This window comes from Chiloscyllium plagiosum, unplaced genomic scaffold (assembly GCF_037043375.1).
Source record: "Chiloscyllium plagiosum isolate Xiang-an unplaced genomic scaffold, Cpla_swu_hap1 HiC_scaffold_19, whole genome shotgun sequence".
Lineage (NCBI taxonomy): Eukaryota > Metazoa > Chordata > Chondrichthyes > Orectolobiformes > Hemiscylliidae > Chiloscyllium > Chiloscyllium plagiosum.
In genome coordinates this window covers 36,717,183-36,744,505 of record NW_028270157.1, presented here as the reverse complement: position 1 = coordinate 36,744,505, position 27,323 = coordinate 36,717,183, and the positions used below count along the sequence as shown (strand labels likewise).

At 40.3% G+C, this 27,323-nt stretch overlaps 1 protein-coding gene and 1 long non-coding RNA gene across 2 annotated transcripts in view; one reads left to right on the top strand and one right to left on the bottom strand.

Moving 5' to 3' along the window:
* znf277 (zinc finger protein 277) overlaps nucleotides 1-27,323 on the top strand; it is a 74,921-nt gene that overhangs the window by 1,354 nt on the left and 46,244 nt on the right. The window contains exons 2-4 of the mRNA XM_043709521.2: nucleotides 4,072-4,273; nucleotides 18,086-18,174; nucleotides 18,416-18,498. Of these exons, the coding sequence (XP_043565456.2) occupies nucleotides 4,072-4,273; nucleotides 18,086-18,174; nucleotides 18,416-18,498 (374 nt within the window). The remainder of the gene's footprint in view (nucleotides 1-4,071; nucleotides 4,274-18,085; nucleotides 18,175-18,415; nucleotides 18,499-27,323) is intronic.
* The window catches only part of LOC148146757 (uncharacterized), a 41,656-nt gene continuing 24,755 nt past the window's right edge, over nucleotides 10,423-27,323 (bottom strand). The window contains exon 3 of the long non-coding RNA XR_015760438.1: nucleotides 10,423-10,477. This is a non-coding gene — a long non-coding RNA (uncharacterized LOC148146757). The remainder of the gene's footprint in view (nucleotides 10,478-27,323) is intronic.

The window sequence follows — 27,323 nt, the reverse complement described above, 5'->3', positions numbered from 1 at the left end:
AAGAGCTTGATTGAGATAACTAACAGGTTTTACTGAATGACCCTTCTGGAGTATTTAAGAGTAATTTACTTTTTTAAAAAATGTGGGAATTAGTACAGAGAAAGTGAATAAATGACTGTGGATAACCTTTTACCTGTACTCAAGTATTCCTTTACTCGAGAACATGTGCCACTAGAAAAATCCTTATTTTTATTTTCTGTTATTTATGCTCTGTTTTGCACAATACATTAATTTTGTAATAGCATACCTGATCATTCAAAGGGGATCTGTGCCATACAAATCAAGATGGATCTGATGCAGTTCCATTCCTTGGTCAGTGCTACGTTTGGTCATCCAGCTGTATGTTGCATTTGTTTTCTTGAGTATCTTGGTTTATGAACATAAGGCAAGAGACAGGGCTGTTGCTTTGATTGCAGTCACTGGAAATCTGATTGTAAAATAAAGTCAGGGTTTTGCTTCCATAGCATGGGGATAGTGTCCCTATCTTTAAGCCAGGAGACTAAAGTTCAAGTTTCACCTGTTCCAGAGATGTGAAATTATGTCATTGTTTTAGTTAAAAATCACACAACACCAGGTTATAGTCCAGCAGGTTTATTTGGAAGCACTAACTTTCAGAGCGATGCTCATCCATCAGGTAGCTAATGGGACAGGATCGTAAGACGCAGAATTTATTGCACAAGATCAGTGTCATGCAACTGATATGATATGTCGAGCAAACTTAGATTGCTGAGTTTTCCATCTTTCAGAATGGATTGCAGGTTTCGATTCATTAATATGTAAATCCCAGAACTTCTTTCAAGTCACATTCCTGAGATAACTTAAGGTTTTCTTTAAAAAAGTGACATCTCAGCTCAGACATTGTCTTATCAGTTGCATGACACTATGATTTCTGTTGGACTTTAACCTAGTGTGTGATTTTTAATTTTATCCACCCCAGTTCAACATCGGCACCTCCTCATCATCACTGATTTAGTATGATTAGAAAGTATATCAAATGAAGACAGGTCACGTCATCTGCTGATATTCTCTTGTTGACGAATAAGCCCTGTTGGTACAAAGTTTTACAGGACTACTTAAGAAACAGACCCTTTGTTCTAACTTGACCATGCTAACCAAGTCTCCCAAACTAAACTAGTCCCACTTGCCTGATTTGGCCCATATCTCTCTAAACTTTTCCTGTTCATGTACCTGTCTAAGTGCCTTTTAAATGTTGAAATTGTACTGCATCTACTATTTCCTCTGCCTGCTCATTCCACATTTGAACAGTCTCAGTGTGAAAATGTTGCCGCTCAGAAGTACATTTTAAATCTTTCTCCTCTCACCTTAAAATTATGCCCTCCAATTTTAGAGAAAAGACCTTTGCTATTCAATTTATCTATGTGCGTAATGATTTTATAAACCTCTTTAAGACCACCCCTTCAGGAGAGGAAGCACGAAACAAAATTATCCAAAGCCTTTTTTCATTATAAAAATCAGATTTTGTAGGAAGGAAAGAAGAGAAGAATGAACTTAGCAGAGCTAAAAGGAGGCATGAAAAATCATTGGTGGTGAGGATTAAGGGACTTATTTAAGTAAAGAATAACGCAATGGCTAGAATGAGGTTAGGGCTGATCAGGGATAGTGGAAGGAACTTGTGCTTGGAGTTGGAAGAGTCCTTAATGAATACTTTGCTTCAGTATTCACTAGTGAGAGGGACTTTGTCATTTGTGAGGACAGGTTGACGTTAAGAAGAATGATGTGCTGGAAATTTTGAAATGCGTTAGAATAGGAAAGTTCCCTGGGCCAGACAGATATACCCAAGTTTACTATGAGAAATGAGGGAGGAGATAGCTGCGCCTTTGGTGATGAGCTTTGCATCCTCACTGTCCGCTGGATTAGTACTAGATAAATGGTGGTTGGCAAATGTTATTCCCCTGTTCAAGAAAGGGAATAGGGATAACCCTGGGAATGATAGACCAGTCAGTCTTGCATTGGGGGTGGGTAAATTATTGGAGAGGATTCTGAGAGACAGGATTTGTGATTATTTGGAAAAGCAGAGCTTGATTAGAGATAGTCAGCAGGGCTTTGTGAAGGGAAGGTCATGCCTCACAAACCTTATTGAATTCTTTGTGGATGTGACAAAACACTTTAATGAATCTGGTGCACTGGATGTGGTGTATTTGGATTTTAGGAATGCGTTTGACAAGGTTCCCCATGGTAGGCTCATGCAGAAACTAAGAAGGAATGGGATATAGTGGAGTCTGGCTGTTTGGGTACAGAATTGACTGGCCCATAGAAGACTGAGGGTAGTAGGAGATCAAAAGTATTCAGCCTGGAACTCTGAAACGAGTGGTATGCCACAGCAGTCTGTTCTGGGACCTCTACTCTTTATGATTTTTATAAATGACTTGGATGAGGAAGTGGAAGGGTGGGTCAGTAAGTTTGCTGATGACACAAAGGTTGGTGGAGTTGTGGATAGTGTGGAGATCTGTTGTAGTATGTGATGGGACATTGACAAGATGTAAAGCTGGACTAAGAATTGGCTGACGGAAGTCAACCTGGGAAAGTGTGAAGTGATTAATTTTGGAAGGTCAAATTTGAATGCAGATTACAGGGTTAAAGGTACGATTCTTGGCAGTGTGGATGAACAGAGCGATGTTGTGGTCCATATCCATAGATTCGTCCCAGTCCATAAACCATCCAAGTTGTTAGGTTGTTAAGAATGGGTATGGTGTGTTAGCTTTCATTAGCAGGGGGATTGAGTTTAAGAGTCATGAACTTATGCCGCAACTCTATAAAGTTCTGATTAGACCTCACTTGAAATATTGTGTTCAGTTCTGGTCATCTCATTATAGTAAGGAAGTGGAAGCTTTCGAGCGGGTGCAGAAAAGATATACCAGGATGCTGCTTGGACTGCAAAGTATGTCTTATGAAGAAAGGTTGAGAGAGCTTGGGCTTTTCTCAGTGGAGTGAAGAAGGATGAGAGGTGACTTGATAGAGGTGTAGAAGATGATACAAGATGATGAAAGGCATAAATAGAGTGGATAGCTAGAGACAGCCATTCCCTCTCTGGGAAACTATCATGAGGGGATATAATTTTAAGGTGATTAGAGGAAGGTTTAGGGGCGATGTCGGAGGTAGGTTCTTTAGACAGAGTGTGGTCCATGTAGGGAATGCACTGCTAGTAGTGGTGGTGTAACAGTGGGGTCATTTAAGTGACTCTTGAATAGGCACATGGATGATAGTAAAATGAAGGGCTTGTAGGTTAGTTTGATCTTAGAGTAGGAAAAACGGGTGGCACAACATCGAGGGCCGAAGGGTCTGTGCTGTGCTGTACTGTTCTATATTCTAACACTAGCTCTTCAAGTAGAGCTATTTCCTCAAATTCCAACTTCTTGCCTTTTTCTCTTAAACTTTTTTAGAAGACAAAATGCCTCCTCCTTGTCTTTATTCTATTGCTAGTGTTTTAATGAGTGATAGACCTGTTTTCCATTTGGCAGTTTTGTTGGTTTATCTTACTTGTTGTTTAAATTGATTGTCTAAGAAAAAGGAGAGAGAGGTAACTTCCTTTGTAGAAAGTAACATTTACACACACAATAATCCCACCTAATGATAGAAATTTTCAGCAATTTGTAATTGAGTTACTACAATGTACTAGCTGTGGAGAAATTCTAACTTTCCCAATGCACACATTGTTCATATTCCCATGTTTGTCTGGTAGCAAACTAATAATCCAAATGCCTAAATTCCTCTTGTTCATGAGATAAATTTATTCCTTCTGAGAGTATGCAAAGTGTTTCTCGTCAGCGTGGTGAAGAGAAGTTTTCAATTTGCCATATTGAAGAGGCAGTCCATGTCGTGGCTTATGAATAAAACAGAATATGTGGTGGTGCTGACTTGAAGCAGGAGTCACAATTCACCCCAGGTTGATGCACTCATGCATTTCACAAATAGAAGATGGTGGGACTGAGCCGACATGATCCAAAATGTTGTAGAATTTTCCTTCTGGTAGAAAGCGTTATAAATAGTTGAAAGACTGCTGATTGAAAGTGTTATTCACTTTATTAATGCAGTAATTTCATATTTTTTCAGGAAAAAAAGACTGGATATTGGAGCCCCTCTCCTTGCCAGAGTCTCCGTGTTGCAATTCTGATGAGCTCACATCCTTGATATTACCTTGCATATTTTGTGAAGTTAGTTATCCTGCAGAAGATCAACAAAACCTGCTCAGACATATGATTGTCGAACATAAATTGGTGATAGCTGATGTGAAGCTCATTGCTGATTTCAAGAGGTTTGATGATTTATAATTTATTCTTGGCCTCAATCTCTTTTTATATGATGATGGGTGAATGCCATTGCTGTGGTATTTAACAGGGTTTGAGATTTAAAACTTTTTCTAGCACTGCTGCCTCATAGCGCCAGAGACCCAGGTTCAATTCCTGCCTCAGGCAATTATCTGTGGAGTTTGCAAATTCTCCCCGTGTCTGCGTGGGTTTCCTCCGGGTGCTCCGGTTTCCTCCCACAGTCCAAAAATGTGCAGGTTACGTGAATTGGCCATGCTAAATTGCCCATAGTGTTAGGTGAATGTTTAAATGTAGGGGAATGGGTCTGGGTGGGTTGCTCTTCGGAGGGTCGGTGTGGACTTGTTGGGCCGTAGGGCCTGTTTCCACACTAAGTAATCTAATCTAACCTAATCTAATCATATTGCAGATGACAAAACTAAAGTTCACTTGTTACTGAAAGGTACAAGGAAACAAAAATGAGCTGACAATCTGTAAGGTTTTTTGTTTAAATCACGAAAGATCACAAGGAATTCAAACTGGTTTCAATTAGAGTAAGGAATTGAGCCTAAAGAAGGAAAGGGAATCAAGGTTCATTTGAATGTCCTCAGAATGCTTCTATGCCAGTAAAGTTGCTCTCAGCTGATATCAGGAGCTTTTATTCATATGACCGATATGCTTTTAATTTATCTACATGATATACACAAAGCTTTAGAACATATAGAACATAGAACAGTACAGCACAGTACATGCCCCTTCGATGTTGTGCCGACCTTTAAACCAATCATACCCTACGTTTTACTATCATCGATGTGCCTATCCAAGAGTCATTTAAATGTTCCTCATGTATCTGACTCCACCACCATTGTTGTGTAAAGAACCTATATCTGATATCTCCCCCAAAACCTTCCTCCAATTACCTTAAAATTGTGCCCTCTCATGATAGCCATTTCCGTCCTGTGAAAAAGTCTCTGACTATTGACTCTACGCCCCTCATCATCTTGTACACCTCTATCAAGTCACCTCTCATCCTTCTTCGTTCCAATCAGAAAAGCCCTCGCTCCCTCAACCTTTCTCCATAAGGCATGCTCTCTAGTACAGGCAGCATCCTGGTAAATCTCCTCTGCATCTGCTTCAAAGCTTCCTACAATGAGACGACTAGAACTGAATACAATATTCCAAGTGTGGTCTAACCAGAGCTTAACAGAGCGGCAGCATAACCTCGCAGCTCTTAAACTCAATCCCTCGGCTAATGAAAGCCAACACAGTGGGTGGCATGGTGGCACAGTGGTTAGCACTGCTGTCTCTCAGCGCCAGAGACCCAGGTTCAATTCCCGCCTCAGAAAATTGTCTGTGTGGAGTTTGCACATTCTCCCCGTGTCTGTGTGGGTTTCCTCCAGGTGCTCCGGTTTCCTCCCACGGTCCAAAAATGTGCAGGTTAGGTGAATTGGCCATGCTAAATTACCTGTAGTGTTAGGTGAAGGGGAATGGGTCTGGGTGAGTTGCTCTTCGGAGGGTCGGTGTGGACTTGTTGGGCTGAAGGGCCTGTTTCCACACTGTAAGTAATCTAATCTAATCATACCATGTGCCTTCTTGACCTAACAACTTGGGTGGCAACTTTGTGGAATCTATGGACATGGACCCAAGATACCTCTGATCCTGCACACTGCCAAGAGTCCTGCCTTTAACCCTATAATCTATATTCAAATTTGACCTTCCAAAATGAATCACTTCACACTTTCCCAGGTTGAACTCTGTCTGCCACTTCTCAGCCCAGCTTTGCAGCTTGTCAATGTCCCATCGCAACCTGCAACAGCCCTCCACACGATCTACAACTCCACCAACTTTCGTGTCATTGGCAAACTTACTAACCCACCCTTCCACTTCCTCATCAAGTCACTTATAAAAATCACAAAGAGGTCCCAGAACAGATCCCTGTGAAACACAACTCATCACGGAGCACCCAACTGAATATTTTCCATCTACTACCACCCTCTGTCTTCTATGGGCTAGTCAATTTTGTATCCAAACAGCCAGATTTCCCTGTAACCCATGCCTTCTTACTTTCTGAATGAGCCTACCATGGGGAATCTTATCAAACACCTTGCTAAACTCCACGTATACCGCATCCACCACTTTACCTTAATCAATGTGTTGTGTCACATCTTCAAAGAATTCAATAAGCCATGCTGACTATCTCTAATCAGGTTATGCTTTTCCAAATAATCATAAATCCTGACTCTCTGCATCCTCTCCAATAATTTGCCTACCACTGATGTAAGACTGACCGGTCTATCATTCCCAGGGTTATCCCTAATCCCTTTATTGAACAAGGGAATAACACTTGCCACCCTCCATTCATCTCATACTTCTACGGACAGTGAGGGTGCAAAGATCATCGCTAAAGGTGCGGCAATGTCTTCCCTTGCTTCCCATAGAAACCTTGGGTATATCCCCTGTATTCCAGGGGACTTATCTATCATCATGTTTTTCAAAATTTCCAGCACATCCTCCTTCTTAACATCAACCTGTTTGAGCATATCAGCCTGTTTCATGCTGTCCTCACAAATGACAAGGGCTCTCTCACTCTTGAATACTGAAGCAAAGTATTCATTAAGGACCTCCCCTACCTCCTCCAACTCCAGGCACAAGTTCCCTCCACCATCCCTGATTGGCCCAACCCTCACTCTGGCCATCCTCTTGTTCCTCACATAAATGTAGCACGCCTTGAGGTTTTTCTTAATCCTCGCCCCCAAGGTTTTTTCATGCCCCCTTCTCGCTCTCCTAGGTCCATTTCTTCCTGGCTATCTTGTAACCCTTGAGAACCCTGTCTGATTCTTGCTTCATCAACCTTGAGTAAGCTTCCTTCTTCCTCTTGACTAGTTGTTCCACATCTCTTGTCATCCAAGGTTCCTTCACCCTCCTATCCCTTCCTTGCCTCAGTGGGACAAATCTATCCAGCACTCGCAGCAAGTGTTCCTGAAACAGCCTCCACATTTCTCTCACGCATTTCCCTGAGAATATCTGCTCCCCATTTACACTCCACAGTTCCTGCCTAATAGCATCGTAATTCCCCCTCCCCAGTTGAATATTTTCCTATACCATCTGCTTCTGTCCCTGTGCTTGACTATATTAAAGGTCAGGAAGTTGTAACCACCATCACTGAAATGCTGTCCCACTGAGACATCTGACACCTGACCTGAATCACCAATCCTTCCTGGACACACCTGTCAAAATCAGCTCCATCCAAACTATTTGCACTGAGAAGGTTCCAATCAATATTAGGGAAGTTGAAATCACTCATGACGACAACTCTGCACCTTTCCAAGATCCTCCTCTCAATCTGCTCCTCTGTGTCTCTGTTGCTATTGGGTGGTCTATAGAAAATTCCCAATAAAATAACTGGTCCTTTCCTGCTCCTAACTTCCATCCATAGACAAAGCCTCCTCAATGACCTCCCTTTCTGCAGCTGTTATACTATCCCTGATTAGCAATCCAACTCCCCCACCTTTTACCTCCATCCCTATTCCTTTAAAACATCTCAACCCTGGAACATCCAACAACCATTCCTGTTTCTGTGATATCCAAGTATTGGCCACAACAGCATAGCTCCAAGTACTGATCCATGCTCTAAGTTAATCACCCTTATTCCTGACATTTGTTGTGTTAAAATAGACACACTTCAACCCATCACACTGACTGCAACTTTGCCCTATCAATTGTCTATCCTTCCTCTCCGATTCTCTGCACCTGGTATTTGTCTCTTCACCAGTTACCTCTGATCCATCGCTCTGGTTCAAACTAGTTTGAATGCTCCTGCAAAACTAATTTAAACCCTCCCAAAGAGCTCTCGCAAACTTCCCACCCAGGATATTGGTACCATCCAGTTCAGGTGCAACCCATCCTCCTTGTACAGGTCCCATTTTCCCCAGAAGATATCCCAATGATCCACATATCTGAAGCCCACCCTCCTACACCAGCTCTGCAGCCAGGTGTTCAGCTGCACTCGCTCTCTGTTCCAAGCCTCACTAGCTTGTGGCACCGGTAGCAATCCTGAGATCACTTCTCTGCTTGTCCTGCCTTTTGGCTTCTAACCTAACTCCCTACATTCTCTTTTCAGGTCCTCATCTCTTTCCTTACTTATTTCATTGGTACTGATTTGTACCACAATTTCTGGCTGCTCACCTGCCCCTTAAGAATCCTGCAGGCTCAGTCTGAGACATCCCTGACCCTGGCACCTAGGAGGCAACATACCATCCAGGAGCCTCATTCATGACCACAGAATTTCCTGTCTGTTCTTCTAACCATTGAATCTCTTATCATTATTGCTCTGTTATTCTCCCCCCTTTCCTTCTGAGCCACTGAGCCAGGCTCAGTGCCAGAGACCTGGCCGCTATAGCTTTCCCCTGAAAAGTTCCCCTTCAGCCTCCATTTATGTACATGAAAAAAGTTACAAAACTGCTCACCACAGTTGTGCAGGATTAGTGCAATGGTGCATATGCACAATTTAATCATATATTAGTGTTATCCAGAAGTTGGTACAATAACAGTAATGTACTGCATGCTCATGTTTTCATCTGTTATTTATAATTGAAACTAAAGCAAAATGTTTGCAAAATAAGTTGTAAGTTAGAGTATTTTGGTATCCAGCTTCTTGGATCTTTTGTGTAGAAGGATAAACACTGCAGTTCAAATCCTGTCAAATATTTTAAACTATTGCATAATATGTCTGTCGCAATCACTGACCTACTATTGGAAGCAAAATTGGAAGACTTTTCATTTGTCAGATTTCCTCCTTCCTGCCTCCAGTATATATCTATTCATTATTTGTTGTGCTGTAGGATGGTTTAGATCCCTGTTTTGTTTCAATAACTATTTGTGGGAGGTGGAGATGGCAAAGCAGTGATGTTAAGGAAGCAATTCTGGACGAAGATGACTGAAGTTATGACTGTAGAATCGAGCGAAAAGAGGAGTGGATGCACAGGAGACTAGAGTTAAAGGAATGCAGAATTCTGGGGTGAGGTGTTTTGCTTATCAGGGTGGCAAAGCTTACAAACATAGGCTTGGGATCATAGCTATGGAGGAATCTGAACATCTGGTTGAGAAGTTCACGTTAGCTGGCACTCCTTTTGCCTCAAATGTAGATCAGCATGCACAGAAGTGATATGTGATGGGAACTTGAAGATGGAAAAACTGTGATCTTTGTAAGATAGAGTCAGGAGCTTAGGATACTGAGGTTGCAAACAATCTGTTTCAACCTGAGGTTATGGCCAGAGAAAGGGATGGAATTGGTGATAAAGATCTAGAGTTTGTGATGGGGACTAGATTGGACAGGTGAAGCAATGTAGGTATTGAAAAAGATACTGGAGCGAGAGTTTAATGTTATAAAATGCACTTGGAGTCGTACTTGTAGAAATGTCAGTGACCAATATGTAGATGAAGCCAAATATCAATCATGAGAACTTTAAAGATAGTTAAGTGGGGACAGGGAGAAAACCCATTACTGATTGAAGTAAGTGAGAATGCCTGAGCTGATCATTAAAGGACAGCACTTGACAGGGTATGCTCAGCTATGCCAAAGTGTCCAGCGAGGTTCACAAGGATAGTGCACCAACTTTACAAAGCATGTCAAGTGTGACATGAGTTGGGTCATTTCGGTAAGGTGAAATGGGAGGAAGCTTGACTGGGGAGATATCTGAGCATGAGAAAGATGAGCAAAGCCAAAGGATATTTTACATGGAAGAATACGGTGGTGACAATGATTTTTTAAGGGTCAGAAAGCAGATGCTGAGGAAAAGGATCAACCTGCAATGTTAGCTGGAATGGCACAGGGGAAGCAGGGCAAAGGACGAGGTGTGGAAGTGGGATAGGCGGTAAGGGAAATTGATTGTCAGCAGTTTAGCAGAATGTGTTTTGAATGTGACATACATCGCAGGAGCAGAGTGGAAGTATGAAAACAGATAGAAGTAAAACTAGAGAATGATGCAAGGAAAGAATTTAGGTGGGATAGATTGTGGTGGGAAAGGAGAAGCAGTTCTAGTAGTTTCAATCCCAGTGATGAAAGATTGATTGAGCTTCTTGCTTTTGTTGTAGGCAATATTGAAGTGAAGGAAAGTCAAATCCAGTTGATGGAAGAATTTTTAAAAAATGTATGGCTTACCTTTTGCTTTCAAGATGGTCTAGGAGGAGTGAGTGGGCCAATCAGTTTGCGTGACCTGAAAGGGAGAAGCATCTTTAGCTATGACTAACGTAGAAGTCGGGGTGTTATGACTAGGCGACTGCAGGGTTAAGTTATTGGATCCCCAGTTCAAGCAGTTGAATCTTTGAATAAGTATCCACCCAAAATTCTGGAATAACATTCTTGTAGCTATCAGAAACTGTTCCTGATTCCATCGTTGTCCTTGCCCAATATTTCAAGAAAATTGTAAAATAAATATGCATAAATCTGAACAAAGGTATCTGGAACAATTTCTTGGTATTTCAATGTATTCATAATTTTTCTGAAATTCAAGCAATCAGATGTACTCATTGCAGTCATTAATTTTTAAATTATTTTTTCATATCTGGCATTTTCGTGCCATTTTAAATTAGAAACTATGCTTTAAAAATGTAATAATTGTGCAGATTCCTTCTAATAAAAAAAGTTAAGAAATTACAGCATTCAAAATTACAGCATGTGTGGAGTTTGCACGTTCTCCCCGTGTCTGCGTGGGTTTCCTCCGGGTGCTCCGGTTTCCTCCCACAGTCCAAAGATGTGCAGGTCAGGCGAATTGGCCATACTAAATTGCCCGTAGTGTTAGGCAAGGGGTAAATGTAGGGGTATGGGTGGATTGCGCTTCGGCGGGTCGGTGTGGACTTGTTGGGCCGAAGGGCCTGTTTCCACACTGTAATGTAATCTAATCTAATCTAAAAAAGGCATCTGAATGGGTACATGAATAGGAAGGGTTTAGAGGAAAATGGGCCAAGTGCTGGTAAATGGGACTAGACACGGTTAGGATATCTGGTCGGCATGGACAAGTTGGACTGAAGGGTCTGTTTCCGTGCTGTACATTTCTATGTCTCTGACCTGACGTATTCTCAGTGGAATAACCAGTTTTACAAATGTTTTAGAAATGAAAATGATTAAGCTGAGAATTTTTCTAAATAGTTTCACCACAAGGTGGTGCAGAATGTTATGTGCCATTTAACATTCAAAATGTAGAAAATAGGAGTGGAGGCGTATAATAACATTTAATTATGCACCGACAGTTAGAAACCGAGAAGGTGCTAGTCCTACATTGGTCAGCTACCTTATGCTAGAATTAATTTAGTTTTTTAAAAAACATTTTTTTATATATAAAAACCACACTGCATTGTCCCTTAGCCACATATTTGAGAGTTTAAGTCATGATATTGTGAAATCTACTTGCAAACAACAGCCTCGATGACTCAAAACTGTTCCATATTTTTGGATATGTTAAACCATGTATAACACTGTGCTTATTTCAAAAAGTCACGTTTATTGATTTTGACTTCCTGCTGGGCTAATACACTACCTGAATCCAAATGAAGACGTTTTGTTTTAATTCAGTATACTGGTTCATTTGAACTGTGGTGTTTCTCCCTAATGAACATCTTGTTGGTTGGTTAGCATAATTCTTATGATAGCTGAAAAAATATTCAAGACAAAATCATCACAATAAAAGTTACTTTCAAGATCGATTTAGAATGTACTCTCAAGTTTTAACCCTTGGCATGCAGATAATGAAATATGTAACAAAAATAATGAACACAAAAGAATTAAGTGCTGGTCTTAAATAAAGTTTTATTGTTTTGATGAGTTTCCCATGATCGTACCTTAAGCCTGAGATAGCTTGAGTCCAAGAGAAGATGCACTTTGGTTTCAGTCATAATGTGTAGGATTTGATCCTCCGCGCAGGAATATTCAACCATCACATTTCCATTGTTTGTACAAATTGTTTTTAAATTATTGACCTATCATATCTATTGACATAGGGTTGTAAGTTTGCTCGCTGAGCTGGTAGATTTGTTCTTGCATTTCGTCCCCACACTAGGTAACGTTGTCATTGAGCTTCGGATGAAGCACTGGTGTTCTGTCCCACTTGATATTTGTGCGTCTTGGTCTGTTGTGGTGGGTGATATCACTTCCGATTCTTTTTCTGAGAGGTTGGTAAACGGGGTCCAAATTGATACGTCTGTTAATGGAGTGCAGGTTTGAATCCCATGCCTCGAGGAATTCCCTTTGTTTAGCCTGTCCCAGGATGGATGTATTTTCCCATTCAAACTGGTGTCCCTCTTCATCTGGTGTATGAACATTAATGATAATTGGTCATGTCGTTTGGTGGCAAGTTCGTGCTCATTATGCCCATAGACAGTTTCCTGCCAGTCTGTCCAATGTAATGCTTGTTGCAGTCCTTGCATGGTATTTTGTATACCATGTTTGTTCTGCTGGTTGTTGGTACGGGGTCCTTGAAATTGATCAGGAATTGAATCCTGCTGAATTTAAAGAACAGTGAACACTGACGCAAACTACTCATTTAGTATCTTCCCCCATCTCCTGCGGCTCCATACAAAGGCTGCCTTGCTGATCTTTGAGGGGCCCTATTCTCTCCCTAGTTACCCTTTTGTACTTAATGCATTTATAAAAACCCTTTGGATTCTCCTTCACCCTATGTCATGTCCCCTTTTTGCCCTCCTGATTTCCCTCTTAAGGATACTCATACTGCCTTTCGAAGTATTCTCTCGATCACTCCTGTCTATATCTGACACAGGCTTCCTTCTTTTTCTTAACCAAACCCTCAATTTCTCTAGTCATCTGGCATTCCCTACACCTACCAGCTTTTCCTTTTACCCTAACAGGAATGTACTATCTCTGGACTCTTGTTATCTCGTTTCTGAAGGCTTCCCGTTTTCCAGCCGCCCTTTTACTTGCGAACATCTGCACCCAATCAGCTTTTGAAAGTTCTTGCCTAATACCGTCAAAATTGGCCTTCCTCCACTTTCAAACTTCAACTGTTAGATCCAGTCTATCCCTTTCCAACACTATTTTAAAACTAAAAGACTTATGGTCGCTGGCCCCAAAGTACTCCCACACTGACACCTCAGTCACCTTAGTTTTGCATCTGCTCTAGTTGGTACATCCACATACTGACTCAGAAATTTTTTTTGTACACTCCTTAACAAATTCCTCTCCACCTAAACCCTTAACGCTATGGTAGTCCCAGTCTATGTTTGGAAAGTTAAAATCCCCTACCATAACCACCCTATTATTCCAAGAGATAACTGAGATAACTCCTCACAAATTTGTTTCTCAATTTCCAGCTGACTATTAAGGAGTCTATAATACAATCCCATTAAGGTGATCATCCCTTTCTTATTTCTCAGTTCCTCCCAAATAACTCTGTGGATGTATTTCTGGGAATATCTTCCCTAATCCTCCAGATTTTTGAGCTAAGACTGTATAATCATGTGTCTTGTCCTTCTACAGGGTATCAGTAGCTCTTGTGAGCTGTGCAAAAGAGGTCTTGGCAACCAATTAGACTGAATAATCCTTATTCAACGTGCAGAGTTTAAATCCAAAAGTATGAATTAAAAATTGTAACTATAAATTAAATTATAATTGTGTACAAAAAATTTTTAAATATTAGGATGGAAAAGGAGGATTAATGATAGAAATAAGAGAGAAGAAGAATAAGAAAAATAATTACTTTAGTGTCAAACTAATTAAACTCTCGAGCAATCAGATTCCATAAATGCTATGGAAATTGTTTGACACTAAATATTACTGATTGCAATGTTAAGAATTCACTTACACCTGAGTACACCAATTCTAACTTTTATCTGTTGTATTTGGTAAGTGCCATTCCATTTTATACTCTTATGATGTCGATGCTGAGTACATCATTGAGGTTCAAGTAACCCTAACTGGGCGAGGAGCAGTATATTTTGGACCACAGCTTCCAGAGTCTGCATTCAACTATGCAGAGCCAAAGAGTCTCACAATACAGAACCAGATCCTTCTGTCCAACTTGTCTGTTTCGATCAGGTTTTCCAAACGAAGCTAGTCCCAGTTGCCTGAGTTTAGTCTATATCCCTTAAACCTTTCTGCTTCATGTATCTGTCCAAATGTCTTTTGAATGTTGTAATTGTACAACTTCCTCTGGCAGCTCATTCCATATTCACACCATGTGTGTACACTCTTGAAATTGTTCTGATTTACTTGGAAACTATTGACCTTCGTTATTTTAAATGGAAAATCCTGTTCTTGATCGCTGAACTGCTGAGTGTTTGCAGCACTTATTACTTTTCATCATTGCCCTAAACCCTCAGTTTTGTTGGATTACATTGAATTTAGCATTGTTTATTTTGTTTAAAAAAAAACCTTGATCTCTTAAAACTAGTTCCTCTGCTCCATATGTTCTTTATAACTATGCCATTAAGTCTCATTGCCTCTCTATTCTCCTTCCAAAATGGCACACATCACACTTCTCTATAAAATTCCATCTGCTACATGTTGATGCACTCTGCATTCCTCAATGTCCTGTTACTGTCAATTGGTATTGTTCTGTTTGCTGCACCTAGGATATGGTATCATTGCATATTTTGAAATTATACTCTCTATTCCAATATCCTAGTCATATCTACAAAGCAGTGGTCCTCACACTGGGTCTGTAACAACTTTGCTGTTCCTTCAACAAAAAAAAATCAAGTTTGATTATTTAAGCACATTCTGCTTTTTAAAAATCCATGTAGGATTTTAAAAATCCATTTTAATTAACTCTCACTTCTCCAGGTTCCTGTAATTTTGTCCCTATTATTATCCATAAAATCTGAACTAACACAAATATGAGGCTTACAGGAATTGCCAGAAGTGCCGTTACATTTTTACAACTGTGGTTTGAGGCATTGCACTGTCGTTCTAGTGCCACTACTCTATAGGTCACAATGTAAAATAAAAACAGTTTTTCTGTTTATCAAGAAGACCAATGAAGTATCTCCTCAACATCGGGTTTTAAAATAAGGTCTGTCAACCAATGATTGTTTTATTATCAAAACCAAAATTATTCTGTGAATGTACAATCCATATTATACAACCTTAAATGATTATCTCTCTGAATATCTCCAAAATAAACGTGCAAGCATCGACTCTTCAGGAAAAGAGAAAAAAATCTCTGCGTAGATTGGCTTTCTGGAACAAAAAAACATACTTTCACCAATGGCTATTTGTGAAAGCAAAAAGACAGTGTAGCATGTTCTGAAGTCTGTATTGCTTGAGCATTCTTGTACATGTGGTCAAGTCACTAATCATTCATGTATGTGTTTAAAATCTTGCATGCACAGGTTGTTCAAGAACTCCAAACTTGAGATTTCTTTCTTACAAGTTATTTTTTCAAAATACCAAAAAGTGTCCTCCCTGTAGACAACAAGAGGATTTTCTCTTCAAAACATGAGACAGATCAGCTGTGCAGTTTGTTCACAGCAGGCTTTCTTTCAACTGAACCAGACAAAACAGAAGCTGTCCAAATCAGAAATGAAAGTAGAAATGCTGGGAAAACTTATCAGTTCTAGCAGCATCTCTGGAGAGATAGCAGAATTAACATTTTTATCCAGTGACTCTTCAGGATTGCTCAGAAAAATGTGCACTAGACCCAAAATATTAATTTTGCTTTTCTTCCCCTCACACAGATACTACCAGACCTGCTGAGTTTCTCCAGAGTTTCTGTTTTTATTTCTGATATGCCAGCATCATAGTACTTTGGATTTTTTTTTTTTTTGTTTAATTCTCCAAACCAGGCGCTGTTAGAAACAGCCACAGCAGGGATCCACAACAAAGCAAGTAGTTGTCACCAGTCATTATGTGCTTTACAGAAAGCGTCTTTTTTTTTAAGAAAAAGCACAGCAGAGGTTCACACCAAAAATGCACTGCTGTTAGCTGTCTTCAGGCAGTCCAACATTAGAAGTCCTGAGAAACAGGAAAGATGGAGAAGGTTTGCTGGCTCTGTGTAGGGCGAGAAGAACAGCTAAAGTCCTAGAATTGTTTCTCGGAGCTGAGTGTTCAACCAATTCCCAGGCACTGTGTGCAAGAAAGTCGCATCCTACAGAAGTTAACCTTAAGCATAGAACATTACATTACAGTGCAGTACAGGCCCTTCGGCCCTCGATGTTGCACTGACCTGTCATACCAATCTGAAGCCCATCTAACCTACACTATTCCATGTATGTCCATATGCTTGTCCAATGACAACATTAAATGTACTTAAAGTTGGCAAATCTACTACCGTTGCAGGCAAAGGTACTCTGAGTAAAGAAACTACCTCTGACATCTGTCCTATATCTATTACCCCTCAATTTAAAGCTATGCCCCCTTGTGCTCGCCGTCACCATTCTTGGAAAAAGGCTCTCCCTGTCCACCCTATCTTACCCTCTGATTATCTTGTATGTATCTGTTAAGTCACTTCTCAACCTTCTCTCTAACGAAAACAGCCTCCAGTCCCTCAGCCTTTCCTTGTAAGACCTTTCCTCCATACCAGGCAACATCCTAGTAAATCTCCTGTGCACCCTTTCCAAAGCTTCCACATCCTTCTTATAATGCGGTGACCAGAACTGTACACAATACTCCAAGTGCGGTTGCACTAGAGTTTTGTACAGCTGTAGCATAATCTCATGGTTCCGGAACTCGATCCCTCTGTTAATGAAAGCAAAAGTACTGTGTGCCGCCTTAACAACCCCGTCAACCTGGGTGGCAACTTTCAAGGATCTGTGTACCTGGACACCGAGATCTCTCTGCCCATCTACACTACCAAGAATCTTACCATTAGCCCAGTACTTTGCATTCCGGTTATTCCGACCAAAGTGAATCACCTCACACTTGTCTGCATTAAACTCCATTTGCCACCTCTCAGCCCAGCTCTGCAGCTCATCTATGTCTCTCTGTAACCTACTACATCCTTCGTCACTATCCACAACTCCATCGACCTTGGTGTCGTCTGCAAATTTGCTAACCCACCCTTCTATGCCCTCATCCAGGTCATTTATAAAAATGACAAACAGCAGTGGACCCAACGACCCTTCCGGTTCACCACTGGTAACTGGACTCGAGGATGAACGTTTCCCATCAACCACCACCCTCCGGCTTCTTTCAGCAAGCCAATTACTGATCCAAACTGCTATATCTCCCACAGTCCCATTCCTCCTTCTTTCAGCTTTGAAGTTTGACTTAAGATTGTTGCTTGGTTTGCTTCATCATTAATATAAACCTTAAAATATGATCATTTTTTACCTAGTTTGAGCAGACTGAAACTGTGCAAGTCCAATCCAGTCAACATGTGCTCTAATCAGTATCTCTTCCAAATAAAGGCTTTGAACTCAAACGGGCGAGGCTCCAGTTCTATCCCATCGCTTAGCTATCTTGAGTTGTAACTGCAAATACACTTGACTTAAAACCACTATTATGCAACCAGTATGAAGGAAACATGTTTAATCAAGTGAATGTGAACAAAAATAATATTAAAATGGAAAATCAGACAGATTCGAGCAGGATTTGAATTATAAATATAATTAGGTATTTCTCAGTATACTATCACATAACCAAAATCAGTTGAGAATAGTATCCTTCAAAGTTTAGTTAATTTGGGTTATTGGCAGTTTTTCACAATTATCAAAAGGACTTTCATTCCTTAAGCCTAATCAGTTTTTAACCTATTAGTCTGCTCAACTGCACAGGACTTTCTCTTTTCCAAATTAGTGTTTTAAGAATTTTGGGGAGGACAAAAGTAAGTATTCAATGAAATAGTGACTTTTTTTTTATTTTTGGTTTGTTTTAGGTACATTTTGTATTGGAAGAAAAGGTTTATTGAGCAACCAGTAACAGATTTTTGTACTGTAATAAGAACAAACTCCCAAGGTCCTGAAGGTAACAATATCAGAATTAAAGTATATGAAAGAGGCTATCTTTGCTTATTAAAACTTGCTAATGCATGATTTGTTGCAAGTTTGTGATTATTTTTATATATTTTCACACAAATAAAAAATAGATTGCAAATTTAAAATTGGAAATTCTTTGTACAATAGAGCAATTAAAATGGCAGGGTGTAATGAAATCTTAAAAACTGTTTCTAAGTAATAGACAACTGAAAGTACTGTTATTTTGATAGAGAACCAAGTGGAGTACTACCTTCTCTGTGATGTTTTACCTGAAGACAGAGTGCTTAGAGAGCAGCTTCAGCAAAAAAGACTAGTAAGTAATTGTGGTAATTCATCAATTGGAATGAAAGAAAGATAAATGAGCATAGACTATCAAAAAAGGCTATTTGGCATAAGTTGACAAAGAAATTAATAGAGTTTGGTTTAAGCCAACCATTAATTATGAATTGAAGATGTACAATTTATCTGTCTTCTGGTGATGGCAGTCTATGTAAAACTTTTATCGAGCATACTTGCGTTAAAGTCAAACTCTCACTCACAAATCACTCGACTTTTATCGAAAAAATTCCAACATGTTTTTCTTCATTACTTGCTTGCTGTTGAACTCAAACTTGTACTGTGCAAACCTGCTTGATAAAATAGTCGAGTTTTGTTCCGTTCCTCATGTCTACTGATGTCAAAGTATGTGATGTCATGGCAGACACCTCAGTGGCATGCATTGCATTCCCACTAGTCCTACCCTCAAATATAACAACTTGGTATCAAGAAAGAATAGTGGATAAACAACCCACTTCAAATTTGGTTGTTAAGATTGTTTGCAAAGCAGACTCGTAAATTCTGATATTTTGCCAGTCAAATGGTGATCAGAACAGAAGAGAAAGTAATGTTAGTGAAGACAATTGGCCAGGAAAAGAACAGATTCATTTATGTATTATTGTCTCTGTCCAGTGATATGAAGTGTAGGTCAATCATGATATTCAGAGAAAAAAGACTCCCAAAATAACAATTCTCAAAGGTAGTCATCATCCAACTCCTAATAAGGATGGCTGGATGGATCAAGATGGCTTGAAAATATCACTGAAGAATGTTTCGGATTTTCCAGCCTGGAGGACCACATAAGGAAAAAATGCTTCTCATCTCAGACATGTTCACATCAAATCTTTTCAGTGTCATGTGGGTTAGGCAATGCACTTGATGGCACAAACGATAATTATTTCCGTAATTATATGCTTGTTGATAACATTACTGTCAAAGGTATTGATGTTTTTTATCAGTATGTTGCCATTTAAGAAGCAAATTCCTTACTGAAGACAAGGAGGAGGATTTTTATGAATTTTAGTATAAATTTAGTTTGTTCTATGCTGAATTGTATTTTTTGTACAGTGAAAAATGCTGTGTGAAATTGCATATATTTGTATATATTGCTTTTGTTCGTGTTGAATTGTTAACTTTAATGAACTTAGTTTACAAAACTAATGTCTGTCTCCATGTAAGTTAGTATTTACTCATAAATTAAAATAGAATCCTTTTGGAAGCAGAGTTGGCAGGAACAGACTGATGTGACAGTTGCAATAGCAAGGCAATGGCAAATTCTAACCTCTCCAAAAATGTTACTCATGTAAAAGTCAAACCTCACAATATACAGGATATTATAGCTCTTAATCAGACTTAAAAACTATGTTCATTTAGAGTCCTGAGAAAGTTTTAGACTTTAAACTGAAGACACAAAGGTCCATCCAGCATTCTATTGAATTCCTTCTGTTGATAGCAAAAACTACACCTGCATAAATGCAATAAAATCGTTGACATTATCCATTATAAAATACTTACATAACACACCTCCAGAACACATCAGACCTGAACCCATACCTTCTGGCCCAGAGGTAGGGCTTCTACTGCAGCACCACAAGACCTCATGAATAATAGATTCTTGGAAATCCAACCATTTAGACAAGATTGTCACCAAAACAGTGTTGCAGTTGATATAATTACAAGTACTTCAGAAAACACAAGGAACTCAGCCTGTAACAGAAGTGTGCTTTTAGGATTAAGCCAATGTCCTGAAGCATGCTCAGCTATATGTACCTGAAATGTAACAGAGTTGTGCAATGACAGGCAGATATTGTGCCATGGAAGGCACTGTTTTTCCTTGTAAACTAAATACTAATGATTATAATCTAAAGTGCAATTACCTTATTCACATGCCATGATCTATAATGGATTTAATTCAACAGAAAACATACTGTTACTTACTTTTGTTCTCAGCAATGTTTTTGTTGAAAGATCTAATTAGATTTCCTGTACTAATGTCTTAGAAAGATAACGTTGATTACTGTAGTTCATTCAATGATTTTTCAACTCTTCGTCTGTGACTATCCCCATTTCAAATAAGTATGCTATTTTGGAAAATGTAGGGGATGATGGGTTCTCAGGGCAATGTAGCACAAATAGCCAGGTTTCTGGTATCGAGACAGGCTGTAATGTAATGAAGTTACATTGAGTTCCAAGCGATCGATTGTGATAGGGGACTCTATCGTCAGGGGCACAGACAGACGTTTCTGCGACCAGCAGCAAAAAACCAAAATGGTGTGTTCTCTCTCTGGCCAGGATCAAGGATGTCTCTGAGAGGGTGCAGCAAGTTCTCAAAGGGGAGAGGGACCAGCAAGAGGTCATTGTACACATTGGAATCTACAATATAGGAAGGGAAAAGGATGACATTCTGAATAGAGAAATAATGAGGAAAGAGATCAATCTGAGACTGGTACAGTCGGGAATGGGAGTGAGTCAATCAGTCAGGCAGGATGGAACAAAGCAGAAAACAATTTAGGACTGATAAATTAAAAGTGCATTTACTTCAACGCAAGAGGCCGAACAGGGAAGGCAGATGATCTCAGGGCATGGTTAGGAACCGAGGACTGGGATATCATTGCAATTATGAAACGTGGCTCAGGGTTGGTCAGGACTGGCAGCTTAATGTTCCAGTTTACAAATGCAGGATAGAAGGCAGGATAGAAAGGGGCCAAGCAAGGAGGGGGAGTGGCATTTTTCATAAGCATTAGCATTATGCATTACTGCTGTACTTAGGGAGGATATTCCTTGGAATACATCCCCGAAGGTTATTTGGGTGGAACTGAGAAATAAGAAAGAGATGATCACCTTATTGGGATTGCATTATAGACCACCTAATAGCCAGCAGGAAATCAAGAAACAAATTTGTCAGTTATCTGTAAGAATAATAGGATGGTTATGGGAGGGGATCTTAACTTTCCAAACATAGACTGGGACTACCATAGTGTTAAGGGTTTAGATGGAGAAGAATTTAAGTATGTACAAGAAAATAAGTGGATGTACCTGTTAGAGAAGGTGCAAAGCATGACTGACTCTTGAGAAATAAGGCAGATCAGGTGAATGAGGTGTTAGTGCGGGAGCACTTTGGGGCCAGCGACCATAATTCTATTAGCTTTAAAATAGTGATGGAAAAGGATAAACCAAATCTAAAAGTTAAAGTTCAAAAATGGAGGAAGGCTAATTTTGACGGTATTTGGCAAGAACTTTCAAAAGCTGATTAGGGGCAGATGTTCGTAGCTAAAGGTACTGCTGGAAAATGGGAAGCATTCAAAAATGGAGTAACGAGAGTCCAGAGACAGTATATTTCTGTTAGGGTGCAAGGAAAAGCTGGTCGGTGAGAAATTGAGGGTTTGCTGAAGAAAAAGACTGAAGCATATGACAAGTATAGACAGAAGACATTGAGTGAATCCTTAGAGGATAAAGGGTTTTTATAAATACGTTATAAGGACAAAAGGGTAACTAGGGAGAGAATAGATCAGCAAAGCAGCCTTTGTGTGGAGCCGCAGGAGATGGGGGAGATACTAAACGAGTAGTTTGCATCAGTGTTCACTGTGGAAGAGGACATTGAAGATACAGCATGTAGGGAAGTATGTGGTGACATCTTGAAAAATGTCTATATTACAGAGGAGATGGTGCTGGATGTCCTGAAATGCATAAAAGTGGATAAATCCCTAAGACCTGCTCAGGTGTGCTCTGCAGCTCTGTGGGAAGCTCGGGAAGTGATATCTGGGCCCCTTGCTGAAATATTTTGTGTCATCCCAGGTGAAGTGCCGGAAGACTGGAGGTTGGCTATTGTGGTGCCACTATTTAAGAATGGTGGTAAGGAAAAGCCAGGGAACTATAGACTGGTGAGCATGAGGTCAGTGGTGGGCAAGTTATTGGAGGGAATCCTGAGGGACAGGATTTACATGTATTTGGAAAGGCAAGGACTGATTAGGGATAGTCAGAATAGCGTTGTGCATGGGAAATCATGTCTCATGAACTTGATTGAGTTTTTGGAAGAAATAACTCAAGAGGATTGATGAGAGCAGAGCAGTAGACATGATCTATATGGACTTCAGTAAGCTGTTCGACAAGATCTCTCATAGGAGACTGGTTATTAAGGTTATATCTCATGGAATACAGGGACATCTAGCCATTTGAATACAGAACTGGCTGAAAAGTAGAAGACAGAGGGTGGTGGTGGAGGGTTGCTTTTCTTACTGGAGGCCTGTAACCAGTGGTGTACCACAAGGATCAGTGCTGGGTCCACTGCTTTTTGAGATTTATATAAATGATTTGGATGTGAACACAAGAGTACAGTTAGTAAGTTTGCAGATGACACTAAAATTGAAGGTATTGTGGACAGCCAAGAAGGTGACCTCAGATTACAACAGGATCTTGATCAGGTAGGTCTGAGGAGTGGCAGATGGAGTTTAATTCAGATAAATGCGAGGTGCTGCATTTTGGGAAAGCAAATCTTAGCAGGACTTACACACTTAATGGTAAGGTCCTAGGGAGTGTTGCTGAACAAAGAGACCTTGGAGTGCAGGTTCATAGCTCCTTGAAAGTGGAGTCGCAGGTGAGACCATAAGACAATAGGAGTGGAAGTAAGGCCATTCAGCCCATCGAGTCCACTCCTCCATTTAATCATGGCTGATGGGCATTTCAACTCCACACCCGCATTCTCCCCGTAGCCTTTAATTCCTTGTTACATCAAGAATTTATCAATCTCTGGCTTGAAGACATTTAGCGTCCCGGCCTCCCCTGCACTCCGCGGCAATGAATTCCACAGACCCACCACTCTCTGGCCGAAGAAATGTCTCCGCATTTCTGTTCTGAATTGACCCCCTCTAATTCTAAGGCTGTGCCCACGGGTCCTAGTCTCCTCGCCTAACGAAAACAATTTCTTTGCGTCCACCCTTTCCAAGCCATGTTTAATCTTGTAAGTTTCTATTAGATCTCCCCTTAACCTTCTAAACTCCAATGAGTACAATCCCAGGATCCTCAGCCGTTCCTCGTATATTAGACCTACCATTCCAGGGATCGTCCGTGTGAATCTCCGCTGGACACGCTCCAGTGCCAGTATGTCCCTCCTGAGGTGTGGGGCCCAAAACTGACAGGATAGTGAAGAAAGTGTTTGGTATGCTTTCCTTTATTGGTCAGAGGATTAAGTAAAGGAATTGGGAGCTCATGTTCCAGCTATACAGGACAATGGTTAGGCCACTTTTGGAATACTGCGTGCAATTCTGGTCTCCTTCCTATTGGAAGAATGTTGTGAAACTTGAAAGGGTTCAGAAAAGATTTACAAGAATGTTGCCAGGGTTGGAGGATTTGAGCTACGGGGAGAGGCTAAATAGGCTGACACTGTTTTCCCTGGAGCGTCGGAGGCTGAGGGGTAACCTTAGAGAGGTTTACAAAATTGAGGGGCATGGATAGGATAAATAGGCAAAGTCTTTTCCTTGGGTTGGGGTAGTCCAGAAAGAAAGCGCATAGATTCAGGATGAGACAGGAAAAATATAAAGGGGACCTAAGGGGCAACTTTTTCATGCAGAGGGTTGTGTATAAATGGAATGAGTTGCCGAAGGAAGTATTGAGGCTGGTACAATTGCAACATTTAAAAGGCATCTGGATGGGTATATGAATAGGAAGGGTTTAGAGGGATATGATCTAATTGTTGGCAAATGGGACTAGATTAGGTTAGGATATCTGGGACGAGTTGGACCGAAGGGTCTGTTTCCATGCTGTACATCTGTGACTGTATGACTGAAGCTGCCACTGTTTTGCTTGCCTGCAGTTCAGATTCATATATGTCCAGATGGATAGTGTTTTGTTTCTGAGACTACCTGGGAGAGAAGGAGCATCTGTTTGATCCCTCATTTATGTTGGTCACAACTACACAACTTCTCCTTATTGCTAATCCACTCCAATCTTGTACCTGATGGTTATCCCATCACCACTGAAGAAAGTGCACTTCTGGATTGGGTGTCAACTGTAAGTACATACTGTAGTTAACTGATCCCCTGTATGATAACATTTGTATATATGGATCTCACATTGAAGAAACAAATGTTTCTACAGGAAATATTTAGGAACTGTACTCAACTTTGGATGGCAAGCCCTGACTCACTTTGGAGCACTGTTACCTCTGAAGAGGTTGTAAGTTCATCACGGATGCCAAACACTCAAATACAAAAAACAATAGATTGATACTCTAAATGCAGTACTGCGAGAGTGCTCCACTCTCTCATTTGCCATTTTTTTGGGATGAGACTTGAACCAACTTGCTATCTATTTTCTAAGGTGGACATAAAAAGTTATGCTACTGAATCTTTTTTAAAAAACAGCTAAAGTCTCTATCCATGAATTTGAATTTTTTAAAAAATTGTTCTAGACATTACCACGGTCCTGTTGGGGTCAATGCAATGCACAAATTAACTACTGAGTTTCCTGTGTTACACAGAACATAAAACATGAGCAGGCCCTTTGGCCCACTATCTCTGCCAGCCATGATGCCATTCTAAACTAATCCCATCTGCCTGCACCATGGATCGTATTGCTCTATTCCCTGCCTGCTCACATGTCTATCTGAATGCCTTTTTAACATTGATATCATATTTGCTACTAATTACTCCCTTGGTAGTGTGTTCCAGGTACCTATGACAGGTAAAAATCTTACCTTACACATCTCCCTTGAATTTTTTCCCTCTCACTTTAAATACATGCTACCTGGTATTTAACATTTCCACCCTGGGAAAGAGACGCTTGACTATCCATCCTCTCCGTGCCTTTCTTAACTTTATATACCAATCCAAGTTTGTCCAACTTCTCCTTATTGCTAATCCACTCCAATCCAGGCAATATCCTCTTTTGCACCCTCTCCAAAGCCTCCACATCCTCCCCCTATAGTGTGAGGGCCAGAACGGCACACAGTATTCCAAATGTGTACTAACTAAAGTTTTATACAGTTGCAACATGACTTGCCAATTTTTGTACAATGTTTGGACCGATAAAGGCAAGCATGTCGTACGCCTTCCTTACCAACTTGCCACTTTCAGGAAGCTATAGACTTGCACCTCAAGATCCCTCTGTTGATCAGTGTTTTTAAGGGTCCTGCTATTTGCAATATACTTTCCTTTTGGAATTGGCCTCCCAAAATGTATCACCTTGCACTTAGCCAAATTAAACTCCATCTGCCATTTCTCCACCCAACTTTCCTTTGATAACCTTCCTCACTGTCCAATTCTGAGATTCTTGATCCACAGCTTTTCGACCAAACCTCCCTCCAAACCACAAACTTTAAAATATTCCATCACCAAATTCTCTAAAACAAAAACAGAATCAGAACACTGTTGTTCTGAAGTAAGCGCTGTAAATACTCAGCAGTGCTGACTCAGTATGCAACAATATGAAAAATAGCAACATTGATACTTTTGTAACTATGCACCTTTCTTTAAGTTACTTCAGTTAATAAATCCCCCCAATATTTTCATCTGTTTATCTTAGTTAAACTGTCAGATTACAGTGGTACCTTTGCTTTAAATTTCTGTACTACACCTGCATCCATGTTAGTCAGAAATGCACATCCCATTAAGGCACACATGTACTCCAGAATTGATTGAGAGCTCAAAGGACTGAAGTCACTGGATTTTGTATTTAACATCTGAGTTCTTCCAGGCAATGGGTCACTGAGGAGGTGGTAAATCATGACCGCCTACCTTTCTTTTGCTGCTGCAGTTGTATCCTTGGAGAGAGAGTACACCGTGTCCACCAAGCACCATCAAAGTTTTTGGAGCGAGGTGGGCCCCACACGACTGGAGTTCATATTCTCTCCATCCAACATCATTTTGATTTAACACCCTACCTCTTCTCCTATGAGTCCAGAAGTGAAAGATGGAAACTAAAATTTATACTGCGCTATAGGTTTACAGACAAACTTTTGTTAATCCCTGAAAGCCTTTTGCTGCCTAATTCATGATGTGTGTATTCGTGAATAAAACATAGTAGCAGAGGATTAACATCCATCTTTTCAGCTGGGAAAATAAAGCAGAAGGTAATTCCTGTTTCTGGTAGCAGCACAGCATTTTAAAGTGAAATGGTTGAGTCGTGTTGCAAAACACCAGTTATGTTTATCCATTAGAAGGTTTGGAATTGGAGCTGTAAAAGTACTGGAAGAATGAGGTGGAGATGTGAACTCTGTGACTTCCGTAACTAAGAAGAAGCAAGATATGATTTTAGCTTTATCCTTAGTAGGACAAAGTAAAATTAGAAGTCTAGTGTTTTTGGAACGGAACCTAACGGACTTGAATACCAGAGCTGGATTAGAGATTTTAATATGATTTATGGACGTTTTCAAAAAGGGTGACTTGTTGAAAGCTTACGAGACATGGTAAATGTTTGATAAATTTAATACGGTTGACCATCAGTCCTGAAGTTTTGAGGGGTTACGTCCAAGGCTAAAGAAATTTAATTGAAAAATTTTGGAGTTTGTGCTTACATTTAAACTGCTCAGTTACATTTAAAGCTCATGCACTGAAATTTGGTTTTAATTTTGATTTGCGTTTTGAACAATGATTGCCACTCTCAAAATAAATTTCAGAAGACAGTCATTTCCAGCTACTGAGAGTTCTGGACCCAATATACCGGCCACTGCAGTGGACAGCTGGAACAGACAACCGGAAGCGGCAGATACAAATCACTATAAATGTCGGAGGAAACATCACAGAAGCGCTTCACAGGAGGCTTCCAAGCACTGAGGATGTCACCTAGACAGGGACGAAACGTCTGCAACACAAATTCCCAGCTCGGCGA